General features: G+C 57.2%; 12 protein-coding genes across 21 annotated transcripts; 6 read left to right on the forward strand and 6 right to left on the reverse strand.

Annotated features, from left to right (window-relative positions):
• The first annotated feature begins 1087 nt into the window (after positions 1 to 1087).
• Positions 1088 to 3272, forward strand: H310_08509. Of its 2 annotated transcripts, XM_008874287.1 has the most exons (9): positions 1088 to 1274; positions 1333 to 1610; positions 1672 to 1743; positions 1791 to 2009; positions 2067 to 2230; positions 2279 to 2467; positions 2517 to 2616; positions 2676 to 2859; positions 2906 to 3272. In XM_008874287.1, exons 2-9 carry the CDS (start codon positions 1423 to 1425, stop codon positions 3011 to 3013), a joined length of 1224 nt encoding a protein of 407 aa, XP_008872509.1. In that variant the 5' UTR covers positions 1088 to 1274; positions 1333 to 1422; the 3' UTR covers positions 3014 to 3272. The 2 variants fall into 2 exon arrangements, with proteins under 2 accessions (XP_008872509.1, XP_008872510.1); XM_008874288.1 differs by having other exon boundaries at positions 2676 to 3272.
• On the reverse strand, positions 3254 to 4745 carry H310_08510 (hypothetical protein). Its single transcript, XM_008874289.1, has 5 exons — positions 4617 to 4745; positions 4335 to 4565; positions 3977 to 4283; positions 3769 to 3927; positions 3254 to 3717 (listed from the first exon to the last, which is right to left on the reverse strand). The coding sequence occupies exons 1-5, from the start codon at positions 4698 to 4700 to the stop codon at positions 3347 to 3349; spliced, it is 1152 nt and encodes a 383-aa protein (XP_008872511.1). The 5' UTR covers positions 4701 to 4745; the 3' UTR covers positions 3254 to 3346.
• Positions 4746 to 5005: 260 nt separating this feature from the next.
• On the forward strand, positions 5006 to 7945 carry H310_08511 (hypothetical protein; the record flags this gene model as incomplete). 3 transcript variants are annotated; one of them, XM_008874290.1, is made up of 11 exons in its annotated part: positions 5006 to 5189; positions 5298 to 5409; positions 5457 to 5516; positions 5562 to 5691; positions 5740 to 5849; positions 5916 to 6196; positions 6240 to 6429; positions 6713 to 7055; positions 7134 to 7258; positions 7299 to 7361; positions 7429 to 7945. In XM_008874290.1, coding segments are annotated over 11 exons (1790 nt in total), but the record flags the coding sequence as incomplete, so codon positions are not given. The 3 variants fall into 3 exon arrangements, with proteins under 3 accessions (XP_008872512.1, XP_008872514.1, XP_008872513.1); XM_008874292.1 differs by having other exon boundaries at positions 5457 to 5691; XM_008874291.1 differs by having other exon boundaries at positions 7134 to 7361.
• Positions 7946 to 8073: 128 nt separating this feature from the next.
• On the forward strand, positions 8074 to 9499 carry H310_08512 (hypothetical protein). 3 transcript variants are annotated; one of them, XM_008874294.1, is made up of 5 exons: positions 8074 to 8229; positions 8277 to 8560; positions 8630 to 8789; positions 8878 to 9059; positions 9113 to 9499. In XM_008874294.1, exons 1-5 carry the CDS (start codon positions 8116 to 8118, stop codon positions 9366 to 9368), a joined length of 996 nt encoding a protein of 331 aa, XP_008872516.1. In that variant the 5' UTR covers positions 8074 to 8115; the 3' UTR covers positions 9369 to 9499. The 3 variants fall into 3 exon arrangements, with proteins under 3 accessions (XP_008872516.1, XP_008872515.1, XP_008872517.1); XM_008874293.1 differs by having other exon boundaries at positions 8630 to 9059; XM_008874295.1 differs by lacking the exon at positions 8074 to 8229 and having other exon boundaries at positions 8232 to 8560.
• A 435-nt stretch (positions 9500 to 9934) lies between these two features.
• On the reverse strand, positions 9935 to 10885 carry H310_08513 (hypothetical protein). Its single transcript, XM_008874296.1, has one exon. The coding sequence runs from the start codon at positions 10869 to 10871 to the stop codon at positions 9987 to 9989; it is 885 nt and encodes a 294-aa protein (XP_008872518.1). The 5' UTR covers positions 10872 to 10885; the 3' UTR covers positions 9935 to 9986.
• An 867-nt stretch (positions 10886 to 11752) lies between these two features.
• Positions 11753 to 12492, forward strand: H310_08514 (hypothetical protein). The gene has a single exon (XM_008874297.1). It carries the CDS (start codon positions 11765 to 11767, stop codon positions 12359 to 12361), a length of 597 nt encoding a protein of 198 aa, XP_008872519.1. The 5' UTR covers positions 11753 to 11764; the 3' UTR covers positions 12362 to 12492.
• A 431-nt stretch (positions 12493 to 12923) lies between these two features.
• H310_08515 lies at positions 12924 to 16766 on the reverse strand. 2 transcript variants are annotated; one of them, XM_008874298.1, is made up of 11 exons: positions 16177 to 16766; positions 15810 to 16120; positions 15350 to 15642; positions 14764 to 15063; positions 14550 to 14704; positions 14234 to 14468; positions 14073 to 14135; positions 13875 to 14009; positions 13560 to 13733; positions 13246 to 13495; positions 12924 to 13198 (listed from the first exon to the last, which is right to left on the reverse strand). In XM_008874298.1, exons 1-11 carry the CDS (start codon positions 16716 to 16718, stop codon positions 13038 to 13040), a joined length of 2619 nt encoding a protein of 872 aa, XP_008872520.1. In that variant the 5' UTR covers positions 16719 to 16766; the 3' UTR covers positions 12924 to 13037. The 2 variants fall into 2 exon arrangements, with proteins under 2 accessions (XP_008872520.1, XP_008872521.1); XM_008874299.1 differs by having other exon boundaries at positions 13560 to 14009.
• Positions 16767 to 17051: 285 nt separating this feature from the next.
• Positions 17052 to 17623, reverse strand: H310_08516 (hypothetical protein; the record flags this gene model as incomplete). The annotated part of the gene is made up of 2 exons (XM_008874300.1): positions 17052 to 17223; positions 17289 to 17623. 2 exons carry the CDS (start codon positions 17621 to 17623, stop codon positions 17052 to 17054), a joined length of 507 nt encoding a protein of 168 aa, XP_008872522.1.
• A 730-nt stretch (positions 17624 to 18353) lies between these two features.
• H310_08517 (hypothetical protein) lies at positions 18354 to 20861 on the forward strand. The gene has a single exon (XM_008874301.1). It carries the CDS (start codon positions 18373 to 18375, stop codon positions 19408 to 19410), a length of 1038 nt encoding a protein of 345 aa, XP_008872523.1. The 5' UTR covers positions 18354 to 18372; the 3' UTR covers positions 19411 to 20861.
• H310_08518 (DNA repair protein (mre11)) lies at positions 18940 to 22211 on the reverse strand. The gene is made up of 6 exons (XM_008874302.1): positions 21904 to 22211; positions 21649 to 21842; positions 21213 to 21600; positions 20987 to 21171; positions 20682 to 20781; positions 18940 to 20626 (listed from the first exon to the last, which is right to left on the reverse strand). Exons 1-6 carry the CDS (start codon positions 22175 to 22177, stop codon positions 19464 to 19466), a joined length of 2304 nt encoding a protein of 767 aa, XP_008872524.1. The 5' UTR covers positions 22178 to 22211; the 3' UTR covers positions 18940 to 19463.
• A 381-nt stretch (positions 22212 to 22592) lies between these two features.
• Positions 22593 to 25046, forward strand: H310_08519 (hypothetical protein; the record flags this gene model as incomplete). The annotated part of the gene is made up of 8 exons (XM_008874303.1): positions 22593 to 22917; positions 22991 to 23558; positions 23604 to 23866; positions 24022 to 24149; positions 24201 to 24420; positions 24469 to 24584; positions 24716 to 24818; positions 24916 to 25046. The coding sequence occupies 8 exons, from the start codon at positions 22593 to 22595 to the stop codon at positions 25044 to 25046; spliced, it is 1854 nt and encodes a 617-aa protein (XP_008872525.1).
• Positions 25047 to 25057: 11 nt separating this feature from the next.
• Positions 25058 to 27345, reverse strand: H310_08520 (TKL protein kinase). Of its 4 annotated transcripts, XM_008874304.1 has the most exons (4): positions 26041 to 27345; positions 25747 to 25890; positions 25491 to 25692; positions 25058 to 25430 (listed from the first exon to the last, which is right to left on the reverse strand). In XM_008874304.1, the coding sequence occupies exons 1-4, from the start codon at positions 27180 to 27182 to the stop codon at positions 25131 to 25133; spliced, it is 1788 nt and encodes a 595-aa protein (XP_008872526.1). In that variant the 5' UTR covers positions 27183 to 27345; the 3' UTR covers positions 25058 to 25130. The 4 variants fall into 4 exon arrangements, with proteins under 4 accessions (XP_008872526.1, XP_008872529.1, XP_008872527.1 ...); XM_008874307.1 differs by having other exon boundaries at positions 25058 to 25692; XM_008874305.1 differs by having other exon boundaries at positions 25491 to 25890.
• Positions 27346 to 27609: the final 264 nt, after the last annotated feature.

The following is a 27609-nucleotide window of genomic DNA, read 5'->3' on the forward strand; positions in this document are numbered from 1 at the left end:
TATCGCTTTCTCGCTTCGCTGTAGAGCATTCGCAATCCAACGGTTTGATTTTTTGAGAGATTTGTAGGCCTGGGCCTGGCCAACCTCGTGGGGGGTTAGTCTTGCCCCTCTGGGCATTGTTTGGAAGTGAAGGTGTCGCCATGATGCATGTATGTCATCAGCGATGTGTCTGCTTTAATTTAATGCATTTTGTAGGCCAATCAGAGCATCCCATCACGAGTTATACTCGAAAATTGCCAGTGCGGCCATAGTTTTGCACCAGCCAAAAAACGAGTTTTTTGATTTTCTCGGAATACGGTTGACTTCTGCGGATGATTTAGGCGTCAGATATTGGTCAAATTAAAGGACGTTTCGAGTGGTAGCATTGGATTTCTTGTTCGATTATCATACGACTGTCTCCTCCACAAATATTGGGTGCGGCTATAATTTTGTTCCAGACTGTACTATCCGTTCGCCCATGTTGGTGAATTTTGAAAACAGCACGTAACTTCAGTAGTCGTGATAGCACGATGACTTCGGCGCCTGCCGGCCATTCAGCATCGATTCAAGCAACAGAACGACCATCGAGCCGAGTGCGAGCAAGCTGTCACCATCGCATACGGCGACATGCAAGGACTTGGTCAGCTGGTACGTGGCGAAGGTCGCTGCCTCCAACGGCAGCGACCTTCATATAGAATTGGACGGCCAGGGACGGCTTCATGGACAGCTTTTTCGTGCATTGCAATGTCCAGCGGTGTTTACGGCGTTTAACAATTGAGCGCAGCAGTCAGCTATCCATACGACGAGGGCGTACGAGCTCATGCGGCCGCTACTTGGACTGTCGTGTTGCAAGGCGAGCTCAAGCCAGCCCGTTCCCGCTGACCAAACCTCGTAATACATGTAGTTGAAGGTTTGCTCGGTGTGGTTGAACCTGAACAGATCGATGCGAGGGAGCTGTTCAACGGTGCGGTTGTCGTTCGGACGGTGCGTTGCCGGGCGAGCAGGGTCAGTTCAACTGCGGCGACGGTTGGTTCTGTTGGTAGGTGACATCGAAGTTTAACCAGCCACGCGGGAAGAGTGCGGCGCAGTTTCCTCGGCTGGAGCGGCAAACATGTGGCATCTACAGACGCGCATACAAGCGCGACTGCGCCATGTCGCCAGGCACGGCACGGCCAACGCGCACGTTGGGGATGTCAGGGGCTGGCAGGTGGCCTTCCCGAGCTAGATGGGGCTGAGCCCCCGAGCGTCATGCAGACTAGTACTCGATCGGGCGAGGTCGATGGAGGTGGTCGGAGGTGGGTGACCAGCTCGACCCACTTCATGTAATCCAAGGGTGAAAATCGAAGTTCGAAGGACACTGGTCAATGAAACAAAACCAATTCAAGAAAACGGCGGCGGCTGCGCCATTCGAATACGACCAGAGCGGTTGGCAACGCGTCCCCCATGACAGACGACGGCGCTGGCGACGTTCTTGTGGAGACCCGGCCGCGTGCTGGCACGACGAGTGTGCCGTTGATGCGGTCGCTGACGCCTGGCACGGAGTCCGCGCCCCCAATCTACAAGTTCGTGTTGACGGGCGGCCCGTGCGCTGGAAAGACCACGTCGCTCGACCGCCTTTCGTCCTACTTTCGGTACGGTTGTGCTGTGCACAGTCTTGAGCACGATGGTTGCGTCATGGTTGTTTGATGGCAGGGAGCGTGGGTTTCGCGTGTACATGGTGCCGGAAGCGTCGACGCTGCTCCAGACCGGCGGCGCCTACGTCATGTACAGCTCACATACAATGCTGCGTCGCCATAACTACCCACATGCAGGGACTTGAAGGCCAGCGACGTCATGAACTTTCAATGGCAGATTCTATCGACGCAGATTGCGTTGGAGGATGCGTTTACGTCGCTGGCCAAGGACACCAAGTGCCCGTGCGTGATCTTGTGCGATCGCGGCGCCATGGACGGATCGGCGTACATGTCGTCCGACCAGTGGGAAGAGCTCAAGAGCCAGCATGACTTGGACACAGTTACATTGCGCGACTCGTGGGGACTACTTGGATTGCTCGCACGCCATCGACTCACGTCTGCTTTGCTTTGTAGTCGGTACAATGCCGTGTTTCACCTGGTGACGGCGGCGAACGGCGCCGAGTCGTACTACTCGCTCGAGAACAACGTTACTCGATCTGAGACCCTCGAGCAAGCGATCGAAGCGGACAACCGGCTTTGCCATGCCTGGATCGGCCACCCCAAGTTTTTCGTGTTTGGTGCGTCGTCGTTGCCATTTCCCCGTTTGACGTCCCACGATCGACTAGACAACTCGACGGGGTTTGAATCGAAGATGCAGCGCCTCATCAGCACGGCGGCCAACTTGACAGGCCTCCCGTCCACCGTCAAGACCGCCAAAAAGTACCTCCTCACGGCGCTTCCGCCTTCGTGGCCGATCCATGTCGAAGAGTTCGAAGTCGAGAAGGTGTATTTGTCCGTGTTGCCTACGACAGACGGTACGCGCCGGCCTCAAATGACGCTCGTTCATGGCTTGGCCACGAGAAGAAGGCACGAAGGACTACGATTTTGTGCGATGCCGAACGCAGTACGGCCTCCCTTCCTACGGCATGACGACCGTTCGGTACTTGGAAGACTCGGACGAGCCGTACGTGTCTCTCGCTGGCAAGCGCTTGCCCGTCGGCGCTCACGACGACGGACTTGTAGCGTCCACCTGAAGCGCGTGCTGAGCGCGCGCGAGTACGCGTACGCCGTGCGCCACCGAAAAGACCACGCGCGTCAAGTCATCAAGCAGCGCCGCATTTGCTTTTTGTGGAACAACCAGTCGTTCAACATCCACTGGTACAAAGAGCCCGCGACGATCGCCAACCAAGGCATTGTCCACGTGCAGGTAGTATCGTCCTTCCATCCGTCGCTTGCTTTGTTGATGCGCGCAGGCATCCGACTCGGACACGCCCGTGTCGATCCCCGACTTTTTAGACATTGCGCAAGAGCTGACCAAGAGCCACCCGTTCTATTCGGCATACAACATTGCCCTCGAATGAAACGCGCCTCCACGAGCTGATGGCATCGCGCACGAGTTGTACGAACAAAGCCAAGACCGGTTGGCCTGGCGTCGCCGGTCGAAGTGTTGCCGCTGCTGGCACGGACACCCCTCTGCCCCCAGCTAGAATGTAAGGGCCTAGCCAAATGTCATCCATGTCAACGAGCACGATGGATTCGCCGCACGTGCGCTGCCGAGGGTAACGAGGCGTCAACGCCACGAAAGCATATTTGAAACAAATACCGGCTTCACGAGGATGCCGCCAACAAGTCTAGAGAAATGGCTCGCGTCACGGCAACGTTGGCTGACGTGTCGAGCACACTCGAGAGCGCGTCTACTTTTTCGTTTTCGCTCTCGCCTCGGCCTTGACGCGCGCCTCTTCCGCGGCGAGTCGGCGCGCCATGTCTCGATCCGCCGCGATCTTGCGCAAGCGAGCGTCCTCGGCTTCCTGTCGTTTCTTGTCGGCGACGCGGTCGAGTTCGTGCTGGATGCGGCGGTCGGCCGCGTTCGCTTCATGCCATTGCTGCGTTTCGACCTTGACGCGTTCGAGGTCGTGGGCGGCGGCGCGGGCCTTGGCCTCGGCTTCGATGGCCTGGCGCTTCAAAAACACCTTGGACGCCATGTCGTCGTGGAGCTGGCGGTTTTCCGCCAATTGCGTGGCAATCACTTCGAGCTCCTTGTCGGCCACCGCGTTGGCCCCGAGCTCTACACGTCACGATCGCAACGATGTGGCATGGCGCGCGAGGTTCGCGGTACCCAATACGTAGATGGACTCGTTAAAGAGGAGCGCCTTGGCCAAGATCCGACCCGCTTCCATGTTGAGGCCCGTGCGAAACAAGTTGAGCGATTCCAGCGTCGTCGTCGACGAAATGTACCCACACAGCGCGTCAAACCCACTGAGGTCGGTCGTGATGCCTACGTCGCCGTCCCGATTTCAACTCGATGACGTGGCACACCTCCGCACCGTGCGCCGTGATCGGGTTGTCCTCCAAACTTAGCGACGTGAGGACAGTGTTGTCGGTGAGGGCGGCCGCCAGCTCGTGCATGCACTTGGCGTTCAATCGATTCGTGCCCAAGTCGAGGCTAGCCACCCGTTTGTTGACGCGTAGCAGGCGCGCGAGCTCCGCCACGACCGCGTCGCCCAGCCCGTTGTTGCTCAAGTCGAGCGAGATGACGGACTGGTTGAGGCCGAGCACGCGGAGGACGGCGCGGGCTGATGCATCCGTGAGGCCGCGAAGCATCAACGTGGCACTGGTTTCGTTTGCAATGATCTGGAAACGATGGCGGGTAGCGCGAGGGAGAGAGGCCATCCTCGGACGAACCTGCTCGACGAGGATCTTGATCTTTGGGTTCGCGTCGAACGCGGCCGCGTCGTCGGCGTCGTCCTGAGCCATCTTGGCCTCCAACTCGGCCTTGGTCTTCTTGCGGCTATAGCGCTCCATAAACTTGTTGTACGACGCCATGTGCATGGCAAACTCGTCGTCAAACTTCTTTTGGAGAATCACCAACGTGTTCGGCACGCTTTCGTGGGCGGGAATGCCATACCTGACCATCTACCCAAGACATGATATGGTGGCAACAAAATGGTGGCCGGCGGCTCGTACCTCGGACCGGAGATCTTCCGTGCTGAGCGCGTTCGCATCCCGATGGTGCGGTCGCTCCGGTTGAGTTCCTTCGTCCAACTTCATGGTCGCCCCGTTCGTTGGAAGGAGAGGGGGGCCGGGCTCTCGAACGGTTACCCGTTACGTGGAGGATGCGATGACCGGCCCTCTTCTCCTTCGGTGCACGCCCCCTCCATGCAGCCGCGCCCTGTTCCCTGCATGGCACTGCTCTAGGCAAACGATTCCCTCCGAGGCGTGCTATCTATCTTGTTCAGGCACCCCCCCCTTCCACGTCTCGCGTAAACATGGAAGGGGCCTCCACCGCCACCTCCTCCTCTGCGACCGTGTAACTGGCGCAGGCCCCGGTGTGAAACGATGAAACTGCTCTATTCCCATGCTGCCTCTGATAGCTCCGCCCTCTGTCGGGTCTCCGTTGTCGGCCACATCGAACCACCGACGTCGACTTTGTGTCGATGCTTCGAAACCACAACCAACGCTGCCATCCTTGGCCCTCCACGGCCTGCCATCCCCGCGACCCCTTCCCAAACTACACATGAAGCCCCACCTCGACCCCGAGTACGTTCGAATGCCTCATGTTACGTTGGTGGTCCGGCAAATTCTTGACCAAGGCAGCTCTCGATCGCGACTGCTGCGGTGGCTAACGTCCCACATCGCCCATCGTAGCTTTCTTCCCATGACAAAGGATCTCCATGGACCGAAACCCGATCGATTTCGCGTCAACCTCGACAATTGCCACGCGCCCGAACTCGTGGCCGAGGGATTTGGCGCCATGCTGGTATGGCGTCGTCTTGCCGTCGTGGACAGCGTGTAAACATCGCGTAGTCTGCCATTCGTGCGAGCATGGCTCGTATCGACGCCACCTCGGCTATATTTCGCGCCGAGGTCCGCTCAACGATTGCTGCTGCTGCCATGCAACACCCGCATTAGATGAACGAAGCGCACGAAGTTGCTGCGTACATCTGCCGCGTTCGCGAGGCAGCCAACAACCAGGTCGACGAGATGCTCGCGACGAGCGCCGTCACGATTCAGCGCATGTATCGGGGTAGCCTCGGTCGACGTACGCGCGCCCTCGTTCGTGGCTTTCCGCGTCATGCGCTGTGTGTAGAAGTCTATCGGGGCATGCGCCGAATGAAGGCAGCGATCCAACTGCAACGGATCGCTCGAGGGCGGATCGGTCGGCGGGCGTACGTAACCAAGAAGCTCCAAACGACTGTCGTACGATGCCTCGTTGTGCGAGGCGGGTAAACCCCACCCGACGACTCAGGACGTGTGTCCGCGTAGGCCAGCGCGGTCCTGGGGCTTCGTTCTTTGCACAAAACCCAGCACAGTCACGGCTGCAACGACGAACGCGCGAACCAGTCCCGACGCCTCGACAACAACTCGACGTCGCTGCTCCACCTAATCAAGGCGTCCATTGCAATTCAGACCAAGTGGCGGGTTGCGTACAACAAAGTGCGGCGCAACGTCGGCGATATCCAGACCGTGCAGGCTCGCGCACGTCGCCTCAACCGCGTGCTGGTTCAAGTGAGCTGGCAGGTCGCCACGATGCTGGGCATCCTGCGGTGCGTCGAACACCGCACGACGTCGGTACCACTCGGCCTGTAGGTTTTGGCGCAAGGCGACTGCACTCCACCTGGTGAGCAAACCCGCGGCCCTCGTTCGCCGGCGAAGTTCGATCGAGGCGGCGATCCACTCCCGCCGCAGCATCGCTGCCATGACGTCCCCCCGCAACGACTCCGACCAACACATTGAGCACGTGATTGACCACGTGTCGTTCTTTGCCCAAAACCCCAAGGTCCGCTGGTTGCTCGATGGGGTTGCATGCCGAGCCTGCATCGGCGGACTCGTTTTGTTGTGGTTTCAAGTGCCTGGACGTCGCCGCAGCACCTCGTTGCCCGCCATGTGCTTCGAGGGGAAGCGCGCGGCTGGAATATGGACCGGCCTACGAGGGTTGTTGTGGAGTGGGCACTGACGGGGGGATTGCGTCTGCCAGTGTGTTTGGTGGTGCGGTGTTGCAGAGTGCCGAGCTTTTCGTCGACAGAGTCGTTTCGTTCGTCAGTGATGGATGGGGTTTGTAGGTGTGGTACACTCGCCATGCCGAGTGCGAGGCAGGGAACGCACTGCCGGCCGTGGCGACCTTTCATTCTTCATTGCCCCCTCCAACGCTCTCGCCTTCCAACGCGCCAGGCAAGACAAACGTTGTCCTGCTGGGCAACACGAAAGCGCGGTCATCGTCGCTCCCGCTCACGGCGGCGCAGCGACGCACGTCCTTTTTTGGCCTTGTTCCGACTGCGACGAGCAAGCCCCCCGACAACTCGACTGAACGCACTGCTGCTAAAATGAAAGCCAAACCCAGCCGTGGCGCCATACCCATCGCTGCGGCAAAGACTTCCCCCGACTCCTCCATGCGTCAACGACCTGGTATGTTACGAGGCGATCTAGGCGATGCAGTGGCTGCACCCGCTCTAGCGACGGACACGTCAAACGTGTTTCGCGTAGCATTCTACGACGCAAAGCGCAGACCCGACGACGTGAAACGGACCGGGGGGAGCCAGACGGCTTCGTGTGCCGCGTACCACGAAGAAGGACTGCGCCAAAAAGCGGAGCGGCAGCGGCAGTTGGAGGTACATGAGTTTGTCGCGGAGAGCCTCTCCACGGGTGTAGATGAAGGTCGAGCAGCGACGGCATCAACGGGTTCGCAGAGAGCAGCGCCATCGCTTTCCACCGGTACGTACGACAGGACGCCATTCTCCGCGACCGCCTTGAGCACATGGCATCCGCCGTGGTGACGTAGTCGCGACGCAAACGAGCGTCGCAGGCCAGCCTCGAGCTGGCACGAGCGCAAGTGGCCCAAGCCATCGAAGCCACCGCAAGTGTTGGTGCATCCAGTGTCCCGACTACACCAGAGTCGTGGGTCCGTGCTGCGGTGGCCATCGCGATGCAAAACGTATTGAAAATCCAGCGAGGGGGACCAAGTCCAGCCTAGACGGGCCACGTCACTGTAAAGCCAGCGAACAACTACCGTGGGGTTGCGTGGCAAGCAATGCAGGTCGACAGTCGGCGTGCGTCAAGATCGTCCCGATCGATGTGGCAAGCAGTATAGGCAACCTAGTTCGAGCTGCGGGGAGCTACAGCAGAGGCAGGACAGTGGCAACGCGCGATCAGCGATCTGGAGCGCCTGCAAACCGAATGTGGCGACGATGCCCCACACGAATAATGAAATATATCTAGCCCTCGACGAGTTCAGCCATTCCCCACCGGCGAACGCCACGCGGTCCCCGGCCATGCCCGGAGAAGACTCGAGGCGCCGCCACAGCTCGCCGATCCAGGAAGTGACCAGCTACAGCTTGCCACCAGACTTTAGCGTTTGGGGCGTCGAGTTCGATTCAGCCAATCAGAAGCGTTGTAGACACATGTCACCGCGACTTCTCAAGTTGCCGTCGTGGCGAGTTGGCGATTGTCGGCGAGCTCAGTCATCTACATGACGCCGACGAAGCCGAGCTCCACGACGTCGGCGCCGCTCTCGTCCTTGTCGCCCGTCTGTGGGGTGGCAGCCATGGACGTGCAAGCGCTTGTTCACATGAGCGACGAACTGGTGCGTACGCAGACTCGATCGAGCCGACGGCCAACACGTGTAGATAGATCGTCCTGGTCTTTAGCTTCCTCACGCCCGCATCCATCTTGAAAGCGAGACAGCTATCCAAGGCGTGGGCGGTCGTGAGCACGATGGACCGGATCTGGTTGCCGTACTGCATGGCTCGATGGCGCATGCCACCGCGGCTTCTTCGCCTGACACGCCACGGCGTTCACTCGTACGTGGGCCTCTATCGCCACTTGCAGGTGGCCGGTCAAAAACCGCACGGCGCGTACACCATGCCAGACAAACTCACGTGGGGTCACAGCCGCCGCGATGGCGTCGAATCGTGGTGCGGCAGCCTTTCGTTCTCCCTTCTGAATGCGTTGTTGGTGAAAGAAACTCAAGCAATGTGTCGTAGGCTAACGGTGGGCCACCGATCCGATTGCAAAACCATCCGCGCGGCGGGCACAAACTTCATTCAACTCCGCGTCGTCGTGCAAAATCTGTCCCCGGGGGTTGTGCTTGTCGCGTTGGCCGACATCAACGTGCACTTCAAGAACGGACCCGTGGTGTCTGTGGTACGCTCTGCCATCGAGATCTGCACCGACCGACGCGCTGGTCATCCTGCACCCCCATCGTTGGCTTACAACGGACGTTGTGATATAGGTGCAACCGACCGCGACCGCTGCCTCGATCGACATGACGCCGCGCATCCTGGCGTGGAATGGCCATGCTGTCGATGCGCCAGGGTCACCAAGATCGTGCCAACTCTCGTTTCTCGAGTTTGTCGTGGTGGGTGTGTACGTCGAGTGCGACGAATGCGAATTTGAAGTCGACTTCCTCGAGCGGTATGTTGCAGTCGCTTGCTGCGCCATGACGGTCGATCTTACGATGGTCCCAGGGCGCTGTCAGTGTGGGTCCCCATGAAACGGCGCGGCGACTGCGTCGACTTGGCGCGGTGCCGATGCATGCTCCTGCCCGATCAGTACCACCACTTTGGCCACCACATCCCGCTCGTTGACGAGGCCGTCATCTGGAACCGCTACACGCAGTGTAGCCGAGGCTTCATGGTGCTCAACTCGAAAGACAGGCTGACATCTCCACACGAGCATACTCTGCCATCGCGCTACTTGATCGTGGACGACCCTCGAACGTAGTTGCTTTGGTGGCCATGCTCTTAACTTATTTCAACCTTTGTCGACGTCCCAGTTGAACCAAGGACGTTTCCATGGAAAATCCATGGAAAATTCCATGGATATACTACACACACAATGAGAGAGAACAGTGGAGGTTATGCGAGCGCTGCCGCGCCAACAGTGGTTCGGAATGCCCATGCGCTCGTAGGAAAGACGACGAGAGAGCACAGCTGAAGGATGCTAGCACTGCTCCGGCGTACTGTTGTCTTAAACATGCCGCTTCGTATGGATCAAGTTGGGTCCATTGATGGTGCTGGCTTGGTCAAACATTGGCGACGCTACCACCTCTTGGGGGTGCACGGGATGCCATCATCTCGCGTGATCGTGCGTGCCAGAGTGTTGTGGCTGACGCAGCTCGTCGACAAAGCAGTCCGCCCTCCGCTGCACTGAATGATTCTTGTGGTCGATCCTCGGAAGGGTTCCGGGAACCGATAGACCCCACATTGCACAGAGTGAAGTTGGCCGAGCAGCTCTATTTGGTCAGCGCATTCCCCGAAGATAGGTGCGTGCGAGCGGTTCGCGCATGATGGAATTGCTGGCGCCATGATCAATGATATTCGATATAGGATGAAGGAAAAGCTAGAAGACATACGGCGCCGCCAGCGCTCCAAGAATCGTGGTCAGCGCAACACTCACAACGTTCACTTGTTCGTTGGTCAGGATGTCATAACCACTGATGTGAATCACGTCGAACGTCGGGACCTGCGGCCACAGCACCACGCGGTTCGTGCGCGTGCAATAGTAGGTGCTTTGGAGGGTGGCACCGAGAATCGAGTCGAGCATACACCCGATGACGCCGCTGGCAAGACCGAAGAGGACGATGGGCCATTGCTGAGGCCATACCACGGAATCTGCAGACGACGCCAGGACGAAGAAGAACACGTGGTACAGGTAAAAGAGCAGACCGATAAATGTGCCGCCAGCGGCCGCCGCGATTGAACCGAGGAGCGAAATGCCGCCGTTCGTTCCAGGAGGCACGGTGCGGCATCGCGTGATCAAAATCGGAGACGATGCACTCAACACACCGAGCTCAGACGCCCACGTGTCGGCAGCACAGCAAGCGTAATGCGCGATATACGCACCCCACAACATGGTGGCCAGTGGGTACGACACCGAGTCGAGCGGGCGATCTTCACCCACGTAAAATGCATACACCCCTGCTAGGAATGTTGCAATGAGACTCACCGCGAGGACTTGGATGGCTGATCGTTGGCCGCCGGCTTTCACGCTCGCGTCTAGCGTCGCCTTTCGGTCTTCTTGGTAATGTGTCAGCTTGGTGCTCGAAAAGTAGAACGCGAGGAGGAGGATGCCGAAGCGGTAGCCGCACGTCATGGACACAGTGCCGACAATAATCGCGGAGAACGCACCGCCTCGAGTGAGCGAGCGCTTCTTGAGGCCGCGGTACGCCGCCAAGGCACTCACGACGACGCCAACTGCGGCACGAATTGCCAATTCCCACGTCATTTCCAAAGTGGGTGAATTTTCGATGCTGGCTCGATATGTGTCAGTGTCCATGCACTCATCTATCTTCATTTACAAATCGATTTGAATGGATGATATATACAAAATGACATACTACGTAGTAAACATGCGCCAGGAAATCATCTATTTGATCAATTTGTTATTACTGCATGGTACTATTAGTACTAGTACTACTATTCAATGATATTCGCACTTAGCCGAGCAGGTTACAGGTCCAAGTGGTAGAGTCTCGCGCACTTTCCATATGTTGGGGGCATGCGAGCTGGTGGTGTTGATGGGACGCATCACCGAATGGGCAATCTGCAAACGCTGCGAACAAGACGATGTTGGGCGGCAAAGGTGTGGATAGCGCGACGACGAATGCCTCCATCCCTCGTGCCCGGTAGGCATGGTGGCCGTCGTCCATGTCGGCGTAAATGATGTAGAGGAAATTCCTCGTAAAAGTAGAACCAACATTCCGGCTCTCTAGCACAACTTTGGCACACATTTCTTCAAGTCCACTTCAATACGTTACTGTACAGTGATCACGTGCTACCCCTATGCTGTTCAAGAGTCAGCATGCGATAAGGATTCACGCGTGGGGCCAAGACCATGGAGCAAGCGTGGTATGGTGATTTTCAGTGACGATGGTAGTGCTTGCGATGGTAAATTCTCTATTGGCACTGTCGAGTATGTGCTGGCTCTCCTATACTTTCGACAAGTGAAACCCTTGACGTCCACACACGAATGTTGGTCATTGGCTTACAAGACGGATTAAGTCTGCAAGGACCTGACTTATCCGGAGCTCATTGGGTATACAAACAACAAGCTAAACAATGTCGTACCTAAGGGGGTTGATGTCGGTTTCACGGATTTTGCCGCCACTTCCATTGACGATGTTGCCGCGAAGTTACCGCCTCTCGCCGACGTGTACGCTCGTCGTGTCGATGGGGGACATCACTCGATGGAAAGGAAACGCGATTGTAAACGCTGCCAATGAAAAGATGCTAGGTGGCAGTGGCGTGGATGGCGCTATTCATCGCGCTGCGGGACCAGCCCTGCGCAAAGCTTGCCAACAGGTGGCACCAGTGAGTGGCACATCCATTCGATGCCCCACGGGCGAAGCGAGACTCACAGGGGGGTCTCGACTGCCAGCAGAGCATGTCATCCATACCGTCGGTCCGATATACCGATCTAAGTCTCAATCCGAACCGCTCCTCGCTGCTTCGTACGACAACTCGTTGGCGCTGGCCGCCCATCACAACTTTAAGTCGATCGCGTTCCCTGCCATCAGCTGCGGAGTGTTTGGGTATCCTCTCGCGGACGCGGCCATCGTCGCAGTGTCCGCATGTCTGCGTGCTGCTTCGACCGACACCTCGATCGAAGTGATTGAGTTTGTGCTGTTTTCAGCTGATGTGGTCCACGCCTGGACTGCCGCCATTGCAAAGTTTTACCTTGAAGAAGTCGTTGAGTGCAATCGTGGAGACCTCTAGTCTTTCTTTGAACACCGTGTGTGCAGTCTCGACGTTTGGGGATATGCAAACCGCGTTGTCGTTGTCTTCAGGGCTGTCTACCTGCGCATGAGTTGCTCAATCACATGCATTGTTCTGGTCCTTGTCTTGGCCATCTTCCTTGAGCTCGTCCGAGTGCTCGCTGCCTTGTACGTCATCGACGTCGTCTTCATCACTGCAGTATCTACACTGCGGAACACAAGCCCTCGTCTAGTTCGCACCACGACAAATCCTCTCCGTTAGATGTCTGTGGCGCAGCCGACGCGCGGTTTCATTGAATGCTTCAGTCGGACGCACGGGCCACCGAACGAGGAAGACCGTAACTTGGACACATGCGCGCCAACGCCAATCCAAGTCTCGACTGCCATGCATCGCCAGTGCCTGCATGCTTGGCCTGTGTCAGCTATCGACGCACACACAACTCCATGTCTGCACACCCTCATGTTGGAAGGCCATGCACCCACCCCGACGTCCCAGGGCGCCAGTGATGCGTGGAGCGGACGTGCCATGAATAGCTCGTTGTTCACGTTGTGAGCTCAACCCCTCCAGTACACAAAACGTATTTAGTTTGTCTAACCCAACACAACGAGCGGCTGAGGATCGCTCGTCGTAGTACCAAGCGCGGTGGCCTCCCCAGACGTCGCACGACGGCCTCAAACTACTGATGGAGCACGGCCAGCCGTGCGTCGTTGTGGAGCCGCTGGTCGAGCTCGGCGTACTTTTGCAGCGCGGTTTCTTCATGTCGCGTGAGCCGCTGCTCGAGAATTTGGATGCGAAACATCGTTTCCGAGCAAAACCGTTCAAATTCTTCGTCCGTGCCTGAATACCATCCCGATGAGAGATGTGGGGTCGGTTGTTGGCCGTACCTTGGTCATGTTCGCGCTGGCTGCGCTGAAAGGCAGCTTGCTTCTTCGCCAGCGCCGCATTTTCCTTGTCCAGACGCGTCTGGATGATGTTGGCGCGCTCCAGCAGCCGCTCCTTCAAGTTCTTCAGGCACAAATCCCGCACCGAATGCGCCTCGTCCCGCGAGAGCTGCCGGCCTGCCGACGCTCCGCCACCTCCGTGGCCCGCGACACTTAGCAGAAACGGACTCAAATAGTCCATGTCCGCCTTCGCCTGCCGCAGCCATAGACCGATGAAACAAACGCCCCCACGTGCGTGGAAAAGTCTCGGCACGTACATCTTTGCCGGCCTTGCGCTGATCGTCTACGCGATCTTGCTTGGTTTCGTCGTCGTGGGAATCAAAGATGCTCGTCTCGAGAACGATCGTGGCTTCTTCGCGGCGCCGAAACTTGAGGATCTCTTGGGTTTCGACGTCGGCATGGCGAATGCTGTTGTAACACTCCTTTTCCATCTGCAATCCAACGGAGATCGTGACGCCTTCGGCGGGCACAGCACGCATCAAAGCCAATCCACACAAACGCAGCGGTCCAAAGCGCGATCGACGTCGACGCGTATCGAGCCGCGACACAGTCGACACACGGGTCGGCATCACCTGAATCGACGCTTGCAACTCTCGTTCCAAAATCGACTCTTTGGGCCGCGTCGCCATCGGGTCCACCTGCAGCACCTCGACGGGGGTGCCCGGTGCCTTGTGGTAGATGCGTGCCCCCGACGTGATCTTTCCTTCCTGCATACCAACGGCGGCAATTCCGCGTCAGCCTTCGAGCAATGGGACGGCGCCTCCACCCACCGCATAATGGAACTGGACGTGGATCGATCCGTCGCGAACGTTGTATGTGCGTTTGCGAGCATCCTACGACGACCTGCGTCAGTGTCCAAGACGGCAAGCTTCCAAGGCATGGCCTCCGGCAATGGCCTCCATCTCGATCATCGGCGCGGCTCGAGTCGTACCTCGTCCGCATCCTTTCGCTCGTTCCGGTCGAACTTTTCCGCCATCTTGAGCACCGTGAGTTCTCCCGTCGCGCCGCCCGGCAACACAAACGTCGCGGCCCCATTCTTGACCTCTTCTTTGTCTTCGCTCAACGCAACCGACCGCCCAACGAGAAAGTCGTCTCGCCCTTGGAAAACTTCGACAATCCGCTTGTGAATGACTTCTTCCCGCGTCACAAGGCCGTCCATCCGAGCGCTGCATCGACAACACACACGATTGAGCCGCGGTGCTTGGATGGCACGGCATGGAGGAGAGAGCGACAAGATAACTATTTACCTTGTGTAGAAGCCGAGGTCGCGGCGAACTCCACTCCACTCGGTCCGCTTGGCCAGGGCTTCCGGCACGCGCCCGGGTAAAAAGTGCTCGTCAAACTTGCCCTCAAGCGGGTAGCGTATGCGCAGGTGCAGTTTGTCCTTTCGATTTTTGAACACCTGCCACCGGTCCATCAGTCGTGTGCCCAGCGCGCGCCGCCACCCCGACAAGCAATTACCTCGCGCACTTGGACGGGCAACGTCCGCGCCACATTGCGGAACTGCGTAATGCGAAGGACTAGTCCTTGGTTGTGGCTGTTTTCGGCGAACTCTTCGACCTTGGCCTTGCGGAAGAGCGTCGTGCGCTGGCCATCCGTGACGAATCGACGCTTGTACGCCTTGCGCTCGACGTGGAGCTTGGTTACCCATGACGGTGGCAGGTCGAGCACGTTGTCGTCGGCGGCGTTGTCTGGATCGTTGTCGTCGTGGCTGTCGTGGGTGTGGTGGTGGTGGTGGCTGTTGTTATCGGAACGAGAACCCTACGTAGGCCATATTCGGCATGAGAATCGTTGTGCCGACGGGCCATTCCGTCGTCTCGATAGCCACGCAATCACAAACTCGCCATGGCTTCAACTCTGCGTCGTCGTGGGACGAGACTACATTCAAAGCGCAGAGCCTCGCGCAGGATGCCGACGACACAGCAACCTCCATTCAAGACAGCCACACACGTGCCGTCCATCCAACGGAGCGGTACAAGCGGCCACCACGCTCGCCGCCTCAAAAAGACAATGCCACCACGTAGCCCATCGAGGGAAAATGGCATACATCGAGGTCGTCGTGCTTGGACTCGCCACCCCCGCCGTCGCCGTGCAACCCCCCGCCGCCGTTGGTCGCGCCCCGGCGGTCGTGCGCTGATAGAAACACAAACTCCCAGTCCGTTGCGTGGCTCAAGTCAAAGAGGGTGTTGGCGCACGTCGCCGACGCGTCCTTGCCCCTGCTCACTTGCATGTTGACCCAATAGTTTTGATGGTTCCACACCGCTTCGATGCGGACATACGGCGACTCACGCACAGAGTACTTGCGCCCCGTGGATGGCTCCAAGTACACATGCTCCGTGACTACAAGCTTGATTGTCATTGCATGCACTGGAGATGGACAGAGGAGAAGCACTTCAAAACCATACCGACGACAACGCGGCAAACACGGCATCGATGCACGGAAACGAAGCAGACGAGGAAGACAATAGCATCATCATGGGGACGGATCAACCCAATTCATGGCGTACCGTCGCGGCGACCGGCACGAACGAGGACCCAGGCATGCACCCGTTTCCCGTTCAGCTCATCTTCATCGTCGTCCTCGACATCCATGTGCTTGGTCCAGTCGAGTCGCGCCGCTTCTTCCGCGCGTCGGGCTGCTTCTTTCGCCTCCTGCATCGCTACAAACTTGCTCTTGCCTTCGTCTTTGGGGGCAGCAGTCGCATCCGTGGCGGCGGGTGGGGTAGTTGTCGTGCCGCTGGCGGTCGGGGCCGTCTCCGCCAGATACGGACATTCGGTTTGGCTCTGGTCCAGCAAACACACCCATTTTGGCGCTCTCCTGTGCTCATTCGAAAGCATGAGAAACGTTAGACAACGGCATCAAGACAATCGTACCCGTGTACCACGTACGCATCGTAGCCTGCACCGATCAAGAAACTTGCCAATAGATTGGCCATGTCGAAGGAATCGCCAGCTTGCCAAGCCAACACAGCGGACGGGGATGGCAAACACGCGGGTGGCGCGCATGGGTCGACGAGGGGTTCGTATTCAATGAGGCCAGAGACGAACGTCGCGAGTTTGTCCATGTCGTACAGGTCGAGGAAGGGAAGGAGCGTCGGGCGGAGCGTCGTGCACACAAATTTGGGGATCCCTCGCTCGTTCGGAGGACACAAGTACAATGGCGGTCGGCGAATGTCGGACGCGTCCATGAGGTCATCAAACTGCTTGCGAAAGTTCGCGACGTACTCAAGACACAAGAGCTCTTTATTGCTGTTGGTGCTATACGACATCGGGACCTCTTCCATCACGTTGTCTTCGAGACGGCGCTGCTTGGTGCTCACGATACCGGCGACCGTACACTGGCGCGACTGTGGCTTTCCCTCGTACAGAGGCTGGCGCTCCGAGAAGTCGATATCGTCATTGTTTTCGGATGGCATCGGACGGCAGCGGCTCGCGTCGAGGTCGACGACGGTTCAAGATCTCTGGTTGAAACGATTTTAATTGGATATCCGGATCAATGCCCTCTGATTGGATAAAACTCTCTTCAGGAAGCCTTTTATTGATATGATTGGCTAAAGGGACACTAGACACTGCATGATTGGTGGATTTCATCTGGGTTATCCGGATGAATGAACACGCAAGAAGTGGACAAAGAGAGCATGATGCCAGCGGCAGCTTAGATCGTTGCCAAGATCACGGCAACTGCAACGATGGACACCACAACTCGCAGCGTCATGGAAGGCGACGTGGATGGCTTGGGCGTGCCTTTGTTAGACGGAGGCTCTGTGATGGAGTGGCTTGACGCTCCGCTGGAATCCGACGCATTCGTGGGTTTCAATGTGGAGGTGCTGGAAACAATCGCGGTCGACGGGGAGGATGGGGTGTTTGCGGCTGGGAAAATAGAGCTGCTTGTACTGCTTGGAGCAGTGACACGCGTGGTGACTGGAGACGACGCCGATGTCGAGACGGGGACGATCGTGGATATCCAGGTGGACGGTGTGGCGGACTCATACGTGGTCGTTGCAGGCGCGGACGGTACAGTGGTTGGCCCAACGATGCACTGAGTCGACCCAGGAACAGGGATCACACACCCGACGGCATTCTTCGAGTCAATGATGGCGCAGCACGTGTCTGTTTGGAGGATGTTCGTCGAGTGGATCGCCACCGCGCCCTTGGTCGGGCATCCCGTTTTCTCTGGCAAATGCAGTCCCGAGCATGGAGGGGTGTAGACGCAGTAGATGTCGTTCGTGAACCGAACAGACACTTGCATGTTGGAGGCGCACGGGACTATCGCGTCCGCTGTCGCGACGGCGAAGAGCAGGAAGGACAAGCGGGGGGCCATTGTGGCGCGAGAACAATTCAAATCTGACCGCATTGTCGCGTTGAATTGTCCATACGCGAAACGGTAGCTTTTGGAATTGCACCTTCCGCTTTTGTCAACCTTCGTGACAAATCCAGAATCAGCCTGCATACTCCTCCATGTACTACTACTAGTATTCGTCGGGCCCGGCACTCTGGGCTCGATATAGGGGTCGAGCACGTGGCTGGCTTGACGCTGCTGCTCTTGAACTATCCACGTGAGAACGCTAAGCCACGATAGCCCGGACTCAACAAATTCTATCGACTCCTCTCTCAACTTGCACCGACTCAAAGAGCAGCCAGTTCCCATGCTGCATGCATGTACTGGTACACATTAGCGGGCGTGAAATTTACACGACAGGTTGCTGCAGCGACCTCCAACGCTGCATCGACAACACAGACTCGTCGTCGCCGTCGCGGAGGCCAACGCTTTGACGTGCCACCAAACCTACAGGAATGGCGGCTTGCCAACTATGATTGGGATGGTAGGTGTTGCCAAAAGGACGTCATGTAGGTTCAGCTAGCTGTGCAGCAGCATCATGGGGCACTGACTAACCCTGGCGTGCAGTGCAATTCAAGCAAGGTGAGGTGTATTCTTGTTTTGTCAACGTGGACAAAACACGCTGGTTCCGTCTTGGGAGCTCAAAAGCGCGTGTTTATGCACTAAACATTTTGCCCCACGAAAAAATATTTTTTTTATTTGTTGGTCACGTGCGAGACACGGACAGAATCATGGCGGAGACGGCAGCTCCGGACGGGACTTTGGGACCGACACGAACCCTCCCCAAAAGCGCAGAGACCGCTGCAGCAGCGCCTCGGCAACCTGAAGATGAATCTGCTGATTCGGACTATGTGGAAGAAGAAAGAGGGGACTGTCCCGACGAGAACAGCAGCGACGAAGTGTCGATGCAAGGAGGCCGGCAACTGCGCGAAAATCCTCGTCACGACGGCGACGAAGAGGAAGAAGAAGAGTACACGACGGAGAACACCAAAGTCATCCAGTTGACGAACTACACATGCTGTGCGAAGCGATGTATCTTTGGTCGAACGAAGGAGATGGACCTCTTCATCGACTCATTGGACGAAATGACCAAGGAAATGCAACACGTGTGCATCCTGACGTCGCTCTCCATCAGCATCGCGTTGACGACCAAGCGCAAGTCTCGCGGAAAGGGTCTCCGCGCGCGCTACACGTACGTCATGCCTTACCTTGGCAACGTGTGCAAGCAAGCGTTCGAGGCGTGCTTTGACATTTCCGGTGGGTCGCTCAACCGTCTGCGCAAGCAAGTGTCTGCATCGATCGTTCCGAAGAAGCACGGCAACATGTCCAACAAAAACGCGACAAGTGTCGACTACACAACGTTGAAAGAATGGTTTTACCCGTACGCCACGTCCATCGGGCACACCGTCCCAGCGCGGCGAAAGACCCGCGTCAAGACGGACGGTCACACTCAAGTGCTCTATCGCACCGACAATTTGATCGTGCTGCCGCCTTCGATCACTTACGAGAAGCTCCATCAAGACTACCTCGCGCACTTGATCTCGCTGAGCGGTCCCACGGACGCCGGGCAGCCTCGGTCTCGCCTTCCCAGTGAGAAAACATTTCGTGACTACATCAAGAAGTCGTTCCCGGACATTCGCCTCGAGTCTGCAGCTGCCAACGGTGCCAATAAGCATCATCACCATCATCACCCGTCGAAGTTGACGCATCCACCATCGGCAGGACCTCCACTGCTTCCGCCTTCCACAACCAAGAAAGGCACGCTCTGATGGACTCCATTCAAACTTGTTGTCGTGAGCTGCGTGTCTGGGTATTTGGCTATTTATTTTCGGGGCCGACCCCATCCTTTCGCGGAAGACGGCGGCTGCACCGACGACTTGACCTCGTCATCTTGGGTGTACGACGAAAACGACAGCGGCAGCTTGCGGCGACTTGTGGCTTGAGTACTGGATGGAGTGGACACCTGGGTTGGGCCGCCTGCCTCTCGCCATGCATTTGTGGATGGCAGGTGGCTGGTCTGGGAGAACAAGTCCGAGATGGTCTTTTGCGTCGTCGTGGGTTTCTTGCGGGCGGTCGGTTGGTGTCGTGGCGACGTATCGGGGCTTCTGGCGGGTTTGCGCTTGCTCGTAGCCGTTTGACGCTTCGGCGCTGCTTTTCGTTTGGCCGGGGGTTGCTTCTTCGACGGGGTGTCAAAGTCGCTCTCGGACGAGTTTACCACGTCGTCGTCGTCGTAAGCAGAGACTTCGTCCAAGTCGGACGCGTTGTGCATTTCCTTTCTCGTTTTTCCCTTGGGTTTTGCAGGAGTGGGTGGCCGCCGCGAACTCGAATTAGCTGGTTTATCACCCCGGGACCCTCCACGACTCTTGGCCGCCACCCTCGGTGGGTCGACCACCTGGACGCCGTCGCTGCCTTGGTCCGGCTCATCGCCGTCGCTGTCTATCAAACCATCGTTGTCGTCGCCGTTATTTCCAGCTCCAGATTGCAACATGCGCATGACTTCATTCGTGTCCATCGCGCTCTGGCCAGCATGGACTGCCTGTGCCGCTCGCAGTCGTTCCAGGTTCTTCTCAACGAGTGTTTGAATGTCGTGCTTGTTCAAGGTCCCCTTGTTCATCTTGAGCGCGCCCTGCGATTCCTCCAAGACTGTGTCGTAGATGTCGCTGAACGCTGAGCTCACATTCTTAAAGACAAAGTCTTCCAGTGCGTGGGCCAAATTCGTTTCGGGCAAAATTTCAAGCACTTTTTCCGACCCTGCCAAGTGGCTGGACAGCAGCTGCTCGACGCCCAGGATGGAAGTCGCTGCTGCATTCGGCGGCCCCGGGCGAATCGGGTTCTTCAAGCTGCCAGACGACGTCGTCGACTTGGTATCGTCATTGGGGTCGGCGGAAGCTTTTTTTCCTCTGGAAAACAGCAAAATATCCGCCGGATTGGCGACTTTCCCGACAAATTGCCCGCCAAATCGCTGGTTGCTCAGGACAGGAAACCCTGTGGTACAGCATGGAATTCAAGGGGCGGTAGCCTTTGAAGGAGTCGATGGTACCAGTGTGCTCGACTTTTATTCGCACCAGCATTTGCATGGCAGTGTCTTGGCGATCGGCACGAGGGTTTTCGGCAGCTTCTTCGTCAATCAGGTCTTGGACCTACAACACGATCGAATGGCAACCATCAATGTTCTCACTGGTAAAGCTGAAAAATATCCCAAACGAAATGGAAGGTTCATGCGGTACTTGCGCGCACGCAAGTAGGGAAGTAGACAAGATGGACGTCATCCTGCCTCAGTCAACAAGCGTCGCAGATGGAGGCATGGATGCCGAAGAAAGGTGCATGTTGTGGACTACGTCGTACCTTGCGTGCGAGTAGGGCAGATATCTTGTCGCCGACCTTTGGATCGGACGGGTCCAAGTGCTTGTGGTCTCGCAAGCACACTTCGGCCATTTTGAACGGCCGCACTGTCTTGAGTGGCACGGCGCGGTAGCGGAAGTTATTGTCGAGAATCTCGAGCACCCCAATCTTCTTGGGCTTAGCTTCCCCTACGCCGGGTTAAGCACATCTCCGGGGGAACCAGGGATACCTTCGACGAGGGACGTAGCAACACTCGAACCAGGCTGTGTAATGTAAAAGTCGCCCTTGATGCTTTCTTCTGCTTCGATGACGCACTCGTGTTCGTGCCCCCACACGACAAAGTCGATGAATTCTGGAATGAAACTCTCGGGAAGGCAGTTCTTGGCGCCGCGTCCTCGGTTGTCGCGGTTTTGGTGGACGACAAAGATGGAAAACCACGAGTCTGGACTCTCTTCGGGCCGACGAAACCGAACGTGGCCCTGCGCAAACATGCGATGCAGTCGCTCGTCGCGCATGTTGCCGAGACCGTAGATTGCAACTTTGGTCGATCCTTTCTCCAACAGAATCGGAAACACTTCGATTTCGTCGACTCGGTCCGACTTGCCAAAGTAGTTTACCTAATGCACGCATCAAGAGGACGGGGACGATGTCTCGCATAACGATACCAGATTCGCCGCGCTCAACAAGTCCAACGCCGCCAGAGATCGACCGGCTTCCCCTGTTGGGTCGTCGTGGTTGCCGTGGATGCTGAAGATCGGTAGACGCACGTTAATGTTGGGGTCTTCGTAGTTGACTTGTCCAAAATTGGGAAAGTTCAAGCTCTGGTCCGACAAGATTTGAAAGTTGATCGTGCCGTCTCCTGCACAAAGGAGATGTGAGAGCCCCAACAAGCTAGCATGTGAATATCAGCATCGACGTACCCAGGCAGTACGTGCGAAGAATCGACATCGTGCGGTACATCGTTGCGCGACTCGGCTTGTTGTGATGGAAGAGGTCGCCGGCAAGCAGGACAAAATCCACCTGTTCCCGTCCGCCGATTGCAAGCATCTCTTCAAAGGCCCGGAACGAATCCTTGCCCCGAACTGCGTCATTCTCGTTGTAACCAAGGTGGTTGTCTGTGCTAATAAGGATCTTCATTGTCGACTCCGGCTGTGTCGTCGCCTCTGGGGACGTCGACGGCGGCGACTGCTCCATCTGCGGTGTGGCGTCCCGATTTTGGTCGTCGTTGAATTTTTATGGCTGCGCAATTGTATTTATTACAAAGTCTATTGATATAAGCAGCATAGTATATAGTGACGTGATATTTAAATAATTGTGTTGGACATCAACTAAAATATTACGCGCGAAATCAACCGAGCATCACAGATTTGGAAGTTGGGACCGACAGCAAACCCCGATGCACGGCTCGCTCTACGACCAAGGCCAAGGCGAACGCCACGGAAGTGCTTGAGCAAATCGGCAGTTTACTGAGTCCCCACGCTATTGTCCGTGGCGTGACTTGAACAACTCAAGCTCGCTTGCGCATTCGACCGACTCAAGGATCTGTTACACGAAGGAATCTATTTTTGTATTCCTCCGCAGCACTGGCACGACGGCCGCCGCTTCGACGATGGACAACCAAAAGAGTGCCCCCACCATGGAGCTTGAGCACGCCATCGGCTTTTCAGGTATATCTGCTGGGCTGCATTACCACCCAAACGGGCAGGACTACGTTTACCCTGCGGGTGGTTGCATCGTAATTGCATCCTTGAGTGACCCGCACAACCAAGTATTCCTCCGCGGCCATGACGCGAACATTACGTGCCTTACGATGTCGCCCACCGGGCGATACCTCGCGTCGGGACAGGCAGGGTCCAATGCGGATATCCTCGTGTGGGACTACGCATCACGGCAGCTCCTTTTTCGTTTGTCCGAGCACGACTTCGGCATCAACGGTACGCACCATCACATTGGGAAACCCACTTTCTACGTGGTAAACGGTACATCGTTCTCACGTTATGCTGATAGCGGTGGCATTTTCGCACGACGAGAAGCTCCTCGTAAGTGTCGGCAACGAACGGGATGCCCGCATCTTCCTGTGGGACATGGCGAATGGCAACATCGTCACGACACAGCAAAAACTCCAAGCGACCGTGCTTGCCGTGTGTTGGGGCGGCTTCCACCGTGACATTAAGCGACGCGACACGACCTCGTACTTGTTTGCGACGGGAGGAACTCGAATGCTCCAGTTCTGGGTCCTCAACCCAATCACGGGGGAACTTGTAGCCAACAAAGTCGAGTTCGGTGCGCCCGTTGTGCGAGACTACACGTGCGTTCAGTTTACACCGGACCGTGAGACCATGGTGGCTGGTACAACAAGCGGCGACTTTGCCGTCGTTCATGTCAAGACTCGCCGATTCCTTCAAAGCATCTCGGCATGCACGTGCGGCGTCCTGTCCCTGTGTGCATGGAACGAAGGGGTGCTCGTTGGTGGGGGCGATGGCAGCCTCCTATTTTTCAACAACGACTTTGTCGATTCTGCCAAGCAGTCGTTGGTGGGCGCCATATCTGGGCTTAGTCCGTTGGCCGGCTCAGGGTACGTACTTGATGTCGATGGGTCGGATTCGAAATGCGTCTGTAGGTCGGTGATGGCAGGTACCCAAAGCGGGTTCATTTACCACGTGACGGTGCATCCGTCGCAGCCATCGATGGCATCGCGTTTGATTTGTGAAAACCACTCGAACGGCGTGTTGGCCATCGCGTTCGCCCCGCAGCACTCGGACCGTTTTGCGACCATCTCGAAGGACTGCACGATTCGGATATGGGACGGCTCCGACTACTCGGTCGTCGTCCGCGCTGCAGTTCAAAACGCTGGCATGCCGACGTGCCTGGCGTTTTCCCTCGGTACGCTTCTGCATCAAGCAATTTATCCCTGACGCGTGACTCGACGGTGTTGCATGAAGCTTGTTGCAACCCGTCGGACTCAAACGTTGGAGTTTGCGCGCTTGCCGAGTTTTCCTTCCGCTTGACCGTGCTAAGCGCATGCTTTGTCCTTGTAGACATTGTCCTGTCGGGGTGGCAAGACGGATGCTTGCGCTGCCACAGCTCGGACACGGGGCAATTGTTGTGGGTAATTGACAATGCCCACACGGGAGGCGTCACCGCGCTCGTACTGAGCAACAACCAGGTATCGAATTTTTTTTGAATCGGGTGGATGGAGGAGCCCATGGCATGGTAGCGATTCATTGTGACGGGCGGAATGGGTGGCGACGTCCGCGTGTGGGACATCCGCAAGAGGGACATGGTGTCGCACTTGAAGGAGCACTCGATGGCGATCACGGGCCTCGCCTTGTTCGACGACGACGTGCACTTGCTCAGCTGCAGTCGCGACAAGTCGTTTCTGTGCTGGGAGCTTCGCACCGAGCGCCGAATTGCGGCGCACATTCAACGGATGGGGGGTACTGGCTGCACATTGTTTGTGTGGATATCATGCTGACAACACATAGGATTGAATGCGATTGCACTGTCCCGCAACCAAAGCATCGTGCTCACAGTCGGCCAAGAGAAGCGCATTTCGTACTGGGATCTGCGCATCGAAGCCCCCGTCAACGTCATCACCAAGGTCCGTGCATAGCAAACGTTTTCGATTCATGCGTGTCACGCTGTGCCGACGCGAGGTTTCGCAATGTTGCAATTCCTTGACGTGCATCGAGCCAAGCGCGCCTCCTGACGCTTGCCTTTGCATTGACGTAGGCGCATGCAGATGAAGCGACGTGCTTGGCTGTCGCGCACACGATGCCATACTTCGCCACAGGGGGCACAGACCAGTTGATCAAGTTGTGGTCCTTTGACACCGGTCGGTGCTTTTTCCCTTCGCAATCCTGTTTCGTGGATCCGCGGCCGACTCTGTCCTGCCCAGGTTGTGCTAACGTGCTAATGTTTCTGCTCGATAGGTCTGCTCATCATGGACGGCGTGGGGCATTCTGGATCAGTCCGGTCGTTGGAATTTAGCCCGGACGACCGGCAGCTCGTGTCGGTGGGGGACGAAGGCAGCATTTTTGTGTGGAATTTGTACTCGGAGTAAGAACGCTAATCGACGAGGTAATCGAGCTGGGCTCCTTGAACCGGATGACGTGGATTCGTGTGGGCTCATCGACATCTCATTCAACTATGACGTGTGCCCGATGGCTGTGCTACTTCTATTGGTACTGCTATTCAACATGTCGATGATCTGGGCAAACGTTGGCCGCTTCTCCGGCACAGGACCCCAGCACACCGTCATGAGCTTCTTCAAGAACGGCGGACACGTCGGCGGGATCGTCGGTCGCAAGTTGTGGTTGAGTACACCGAGCGCCGCTTGGATTTGACTCAGGCCGTCGTACGGGCACGCACGCGTCACGGTTTCCCAGCACACCACGCCAAACGAAAACACGTCGGCCTTTTCCGTGTACTTTTCCGCCGCCAGCACCTATGTCCGTCGTGTTGAAGCACACACCGATGCCGCTTGACGCAACCCGCCGCCCCTCACCTCTGGCGCCATCCACTGCGTCGTTCCGCAGTTGCCCGTCATCGTCTGGTGGTGCGCCTTGACACGCGCGAGACCAAAGTCCGAGATCTTGAGGCGGTAGCTGCCATCCACGAGCAAGTTGGGACTCTTCAGGTCCCGGTGCAATATCGGCGGATCAAATGTGTGCAGGTAATGCATGCCCAGCGCCGTGTCCATGGCAAAGCTACGTACGGAGCGCACATGCAGCCACGGGGGGAAGGAGAATTCCGCGGCATACCTCAGCTGCTTCTTCAGATCAATGTTCACGGACGATGGCTGCCGAAGGACACACCACAACGACCCGTTTGGCAGGTACTCGACAACCAAACACCGCGTGGGAGGATCGAGGCAAGCCCCCATGAGCAGGCAAATATTGGGGTGCCTACAAGAACCATGCCAGCGTCAACTCCCGTCGCATCCGACCAACACAAGCGTGCGGTCCGCAGCGCCATGGCCTTCACACGGACATTCCGACGGCGCATCTCGAAATGCGATGCGCAGCAGGTCACATCGAGCCTTGATTGACACGTACCGCAATACGCTCATGATGTGCACCTCCGTTTCAAACTCGTCGAGGACGTCCGGCGACAAGTGCTGCACTTGCAAAATCTTGACGGCGACGAGTGTGCCCCGCCAAGTGGCTTTGTGCACGGTGCCGAACGCCCCTTGCCCGATCAGTTCGCCCATCGCGAGCTCGTGGAAGTCAATGCGAAAGTTGAACGAGTTTGACCGACTCGGCCGCTTGATCGCGTGCGATCCATGGCCGACGGGCGCGACCACGGCGGCTGCGCCGTCGATCGGAACTTGCACAGGATGCGGCGAATGGTTGGGCGACTGCACCCCGCCATCGTCCTTGCGTGGTGGATGCAGTGGCAAGTGGAGAAATAGCGGAATGTGCGCTTTTCGAGCAACGTCCAACTGCATTTGCGCTGGTTGGTTGCGGTCGTCCAGGAGCAGCTTTGCGCGAGGAGGAGGTGGAACCATGGGAGGAAGGGGTGGTGGGGGCGGCACCGGCATCGCAACTGTCGACGGAGGGTGACCGCCTCCTGAGGATGACGGCATGTTGAGGATGACGTCTAGCGCCAGACCGTCCGGAGATCGTTGGCTCTCCAAATGGCGCAGCGAATCTTTGTCGGAGGGTATTTCGGCAAATAAGTTGATGTCGGGGGATGAAAGATGCATGGACGAAGGCTTGGGAAGCGGTCGCTTCTTGATGGGACTCGCTGGCTTTTCCGCTTGCGTGGGCGGGATGCCTTTGTGAAGGAGCGTGGGAGACTTGGCGAAGAACACCGTGTCTTCGGGAATGGGACCGGGAGATTCGACCGCAGCAAGCGACATGATCTCGGTGGGAGATTGCAGTGGCGCCAACGTTGCCATTCCCATGACGTCGACGTTCGTCATGGAAGAGTGCGTTCTCCTTCGCATAGGATGCTGGTACACATGATGCCCACCTTTCAACGGTTTCCTCGGTGGCGGGCTGTTGTTGTGCGGATGCATGACGTTGAACGGATCGGCTGTCGACGCCGATTCCCGGGATGGAGGGCTCTGTGCTTCCTTTGCATGGGGTCGGACTTGCTCAAATGCAGCCGATCGATCTCGCCGAATGAACTTTATGTACATGTAGATGGCGAGGGCCAAAAAACACAGCGACCCCGTCATGACCTGGTCCAGCATGAGGTTGGTCGTCCACCTGTCCAGTTCCACGATCCACGAGTTCACAATCGAAGGCGACAAGCGCGCAACAGTGTTCGTGCTGCTGCTCTTGCCCTTTTGGCGCGAGTGTGCCGACAGCGTAGCAATCGGACTCGCTGCGGCAACCGCGATGGCGGCGGCGGCAAAGGGGGGAATGCTCTCCGTTCTGGGTCAAACCCTTCCATCTTTTATACCCTGTAGTGGTTCGAAAACCTGTATCATTCGATAAAACGTGCCTCCGCGTCGCGATATGATTGGCCAATTGCATGCGTTTAATCCACCCCTGCGAGACCATCATTCTGCACCTCGGCTCGCGCGGCAGGTTTGTGTTGAAGGCGTGGCGACCTCATGGCATCGTGTCGCTGCGCAACACATCGACACACATGCGTACGTGTGGAATGAACTGTGG

Source organism: Aphanomyces invadans (assembly GCF_000520115.1).
Source record: "Aphanomyces invadans strain NJM9701 unplaced genomic scaffold supercont1.17, whole genome shotgun sequence".
Classification (NCBI taxonomy): domain Eukaryota; phylum Oomycota; class Saprolegniomycetes; order Saprolegniales; family Verrucalvaceae; genus Aphanomyces; species Aphanomyces invadans.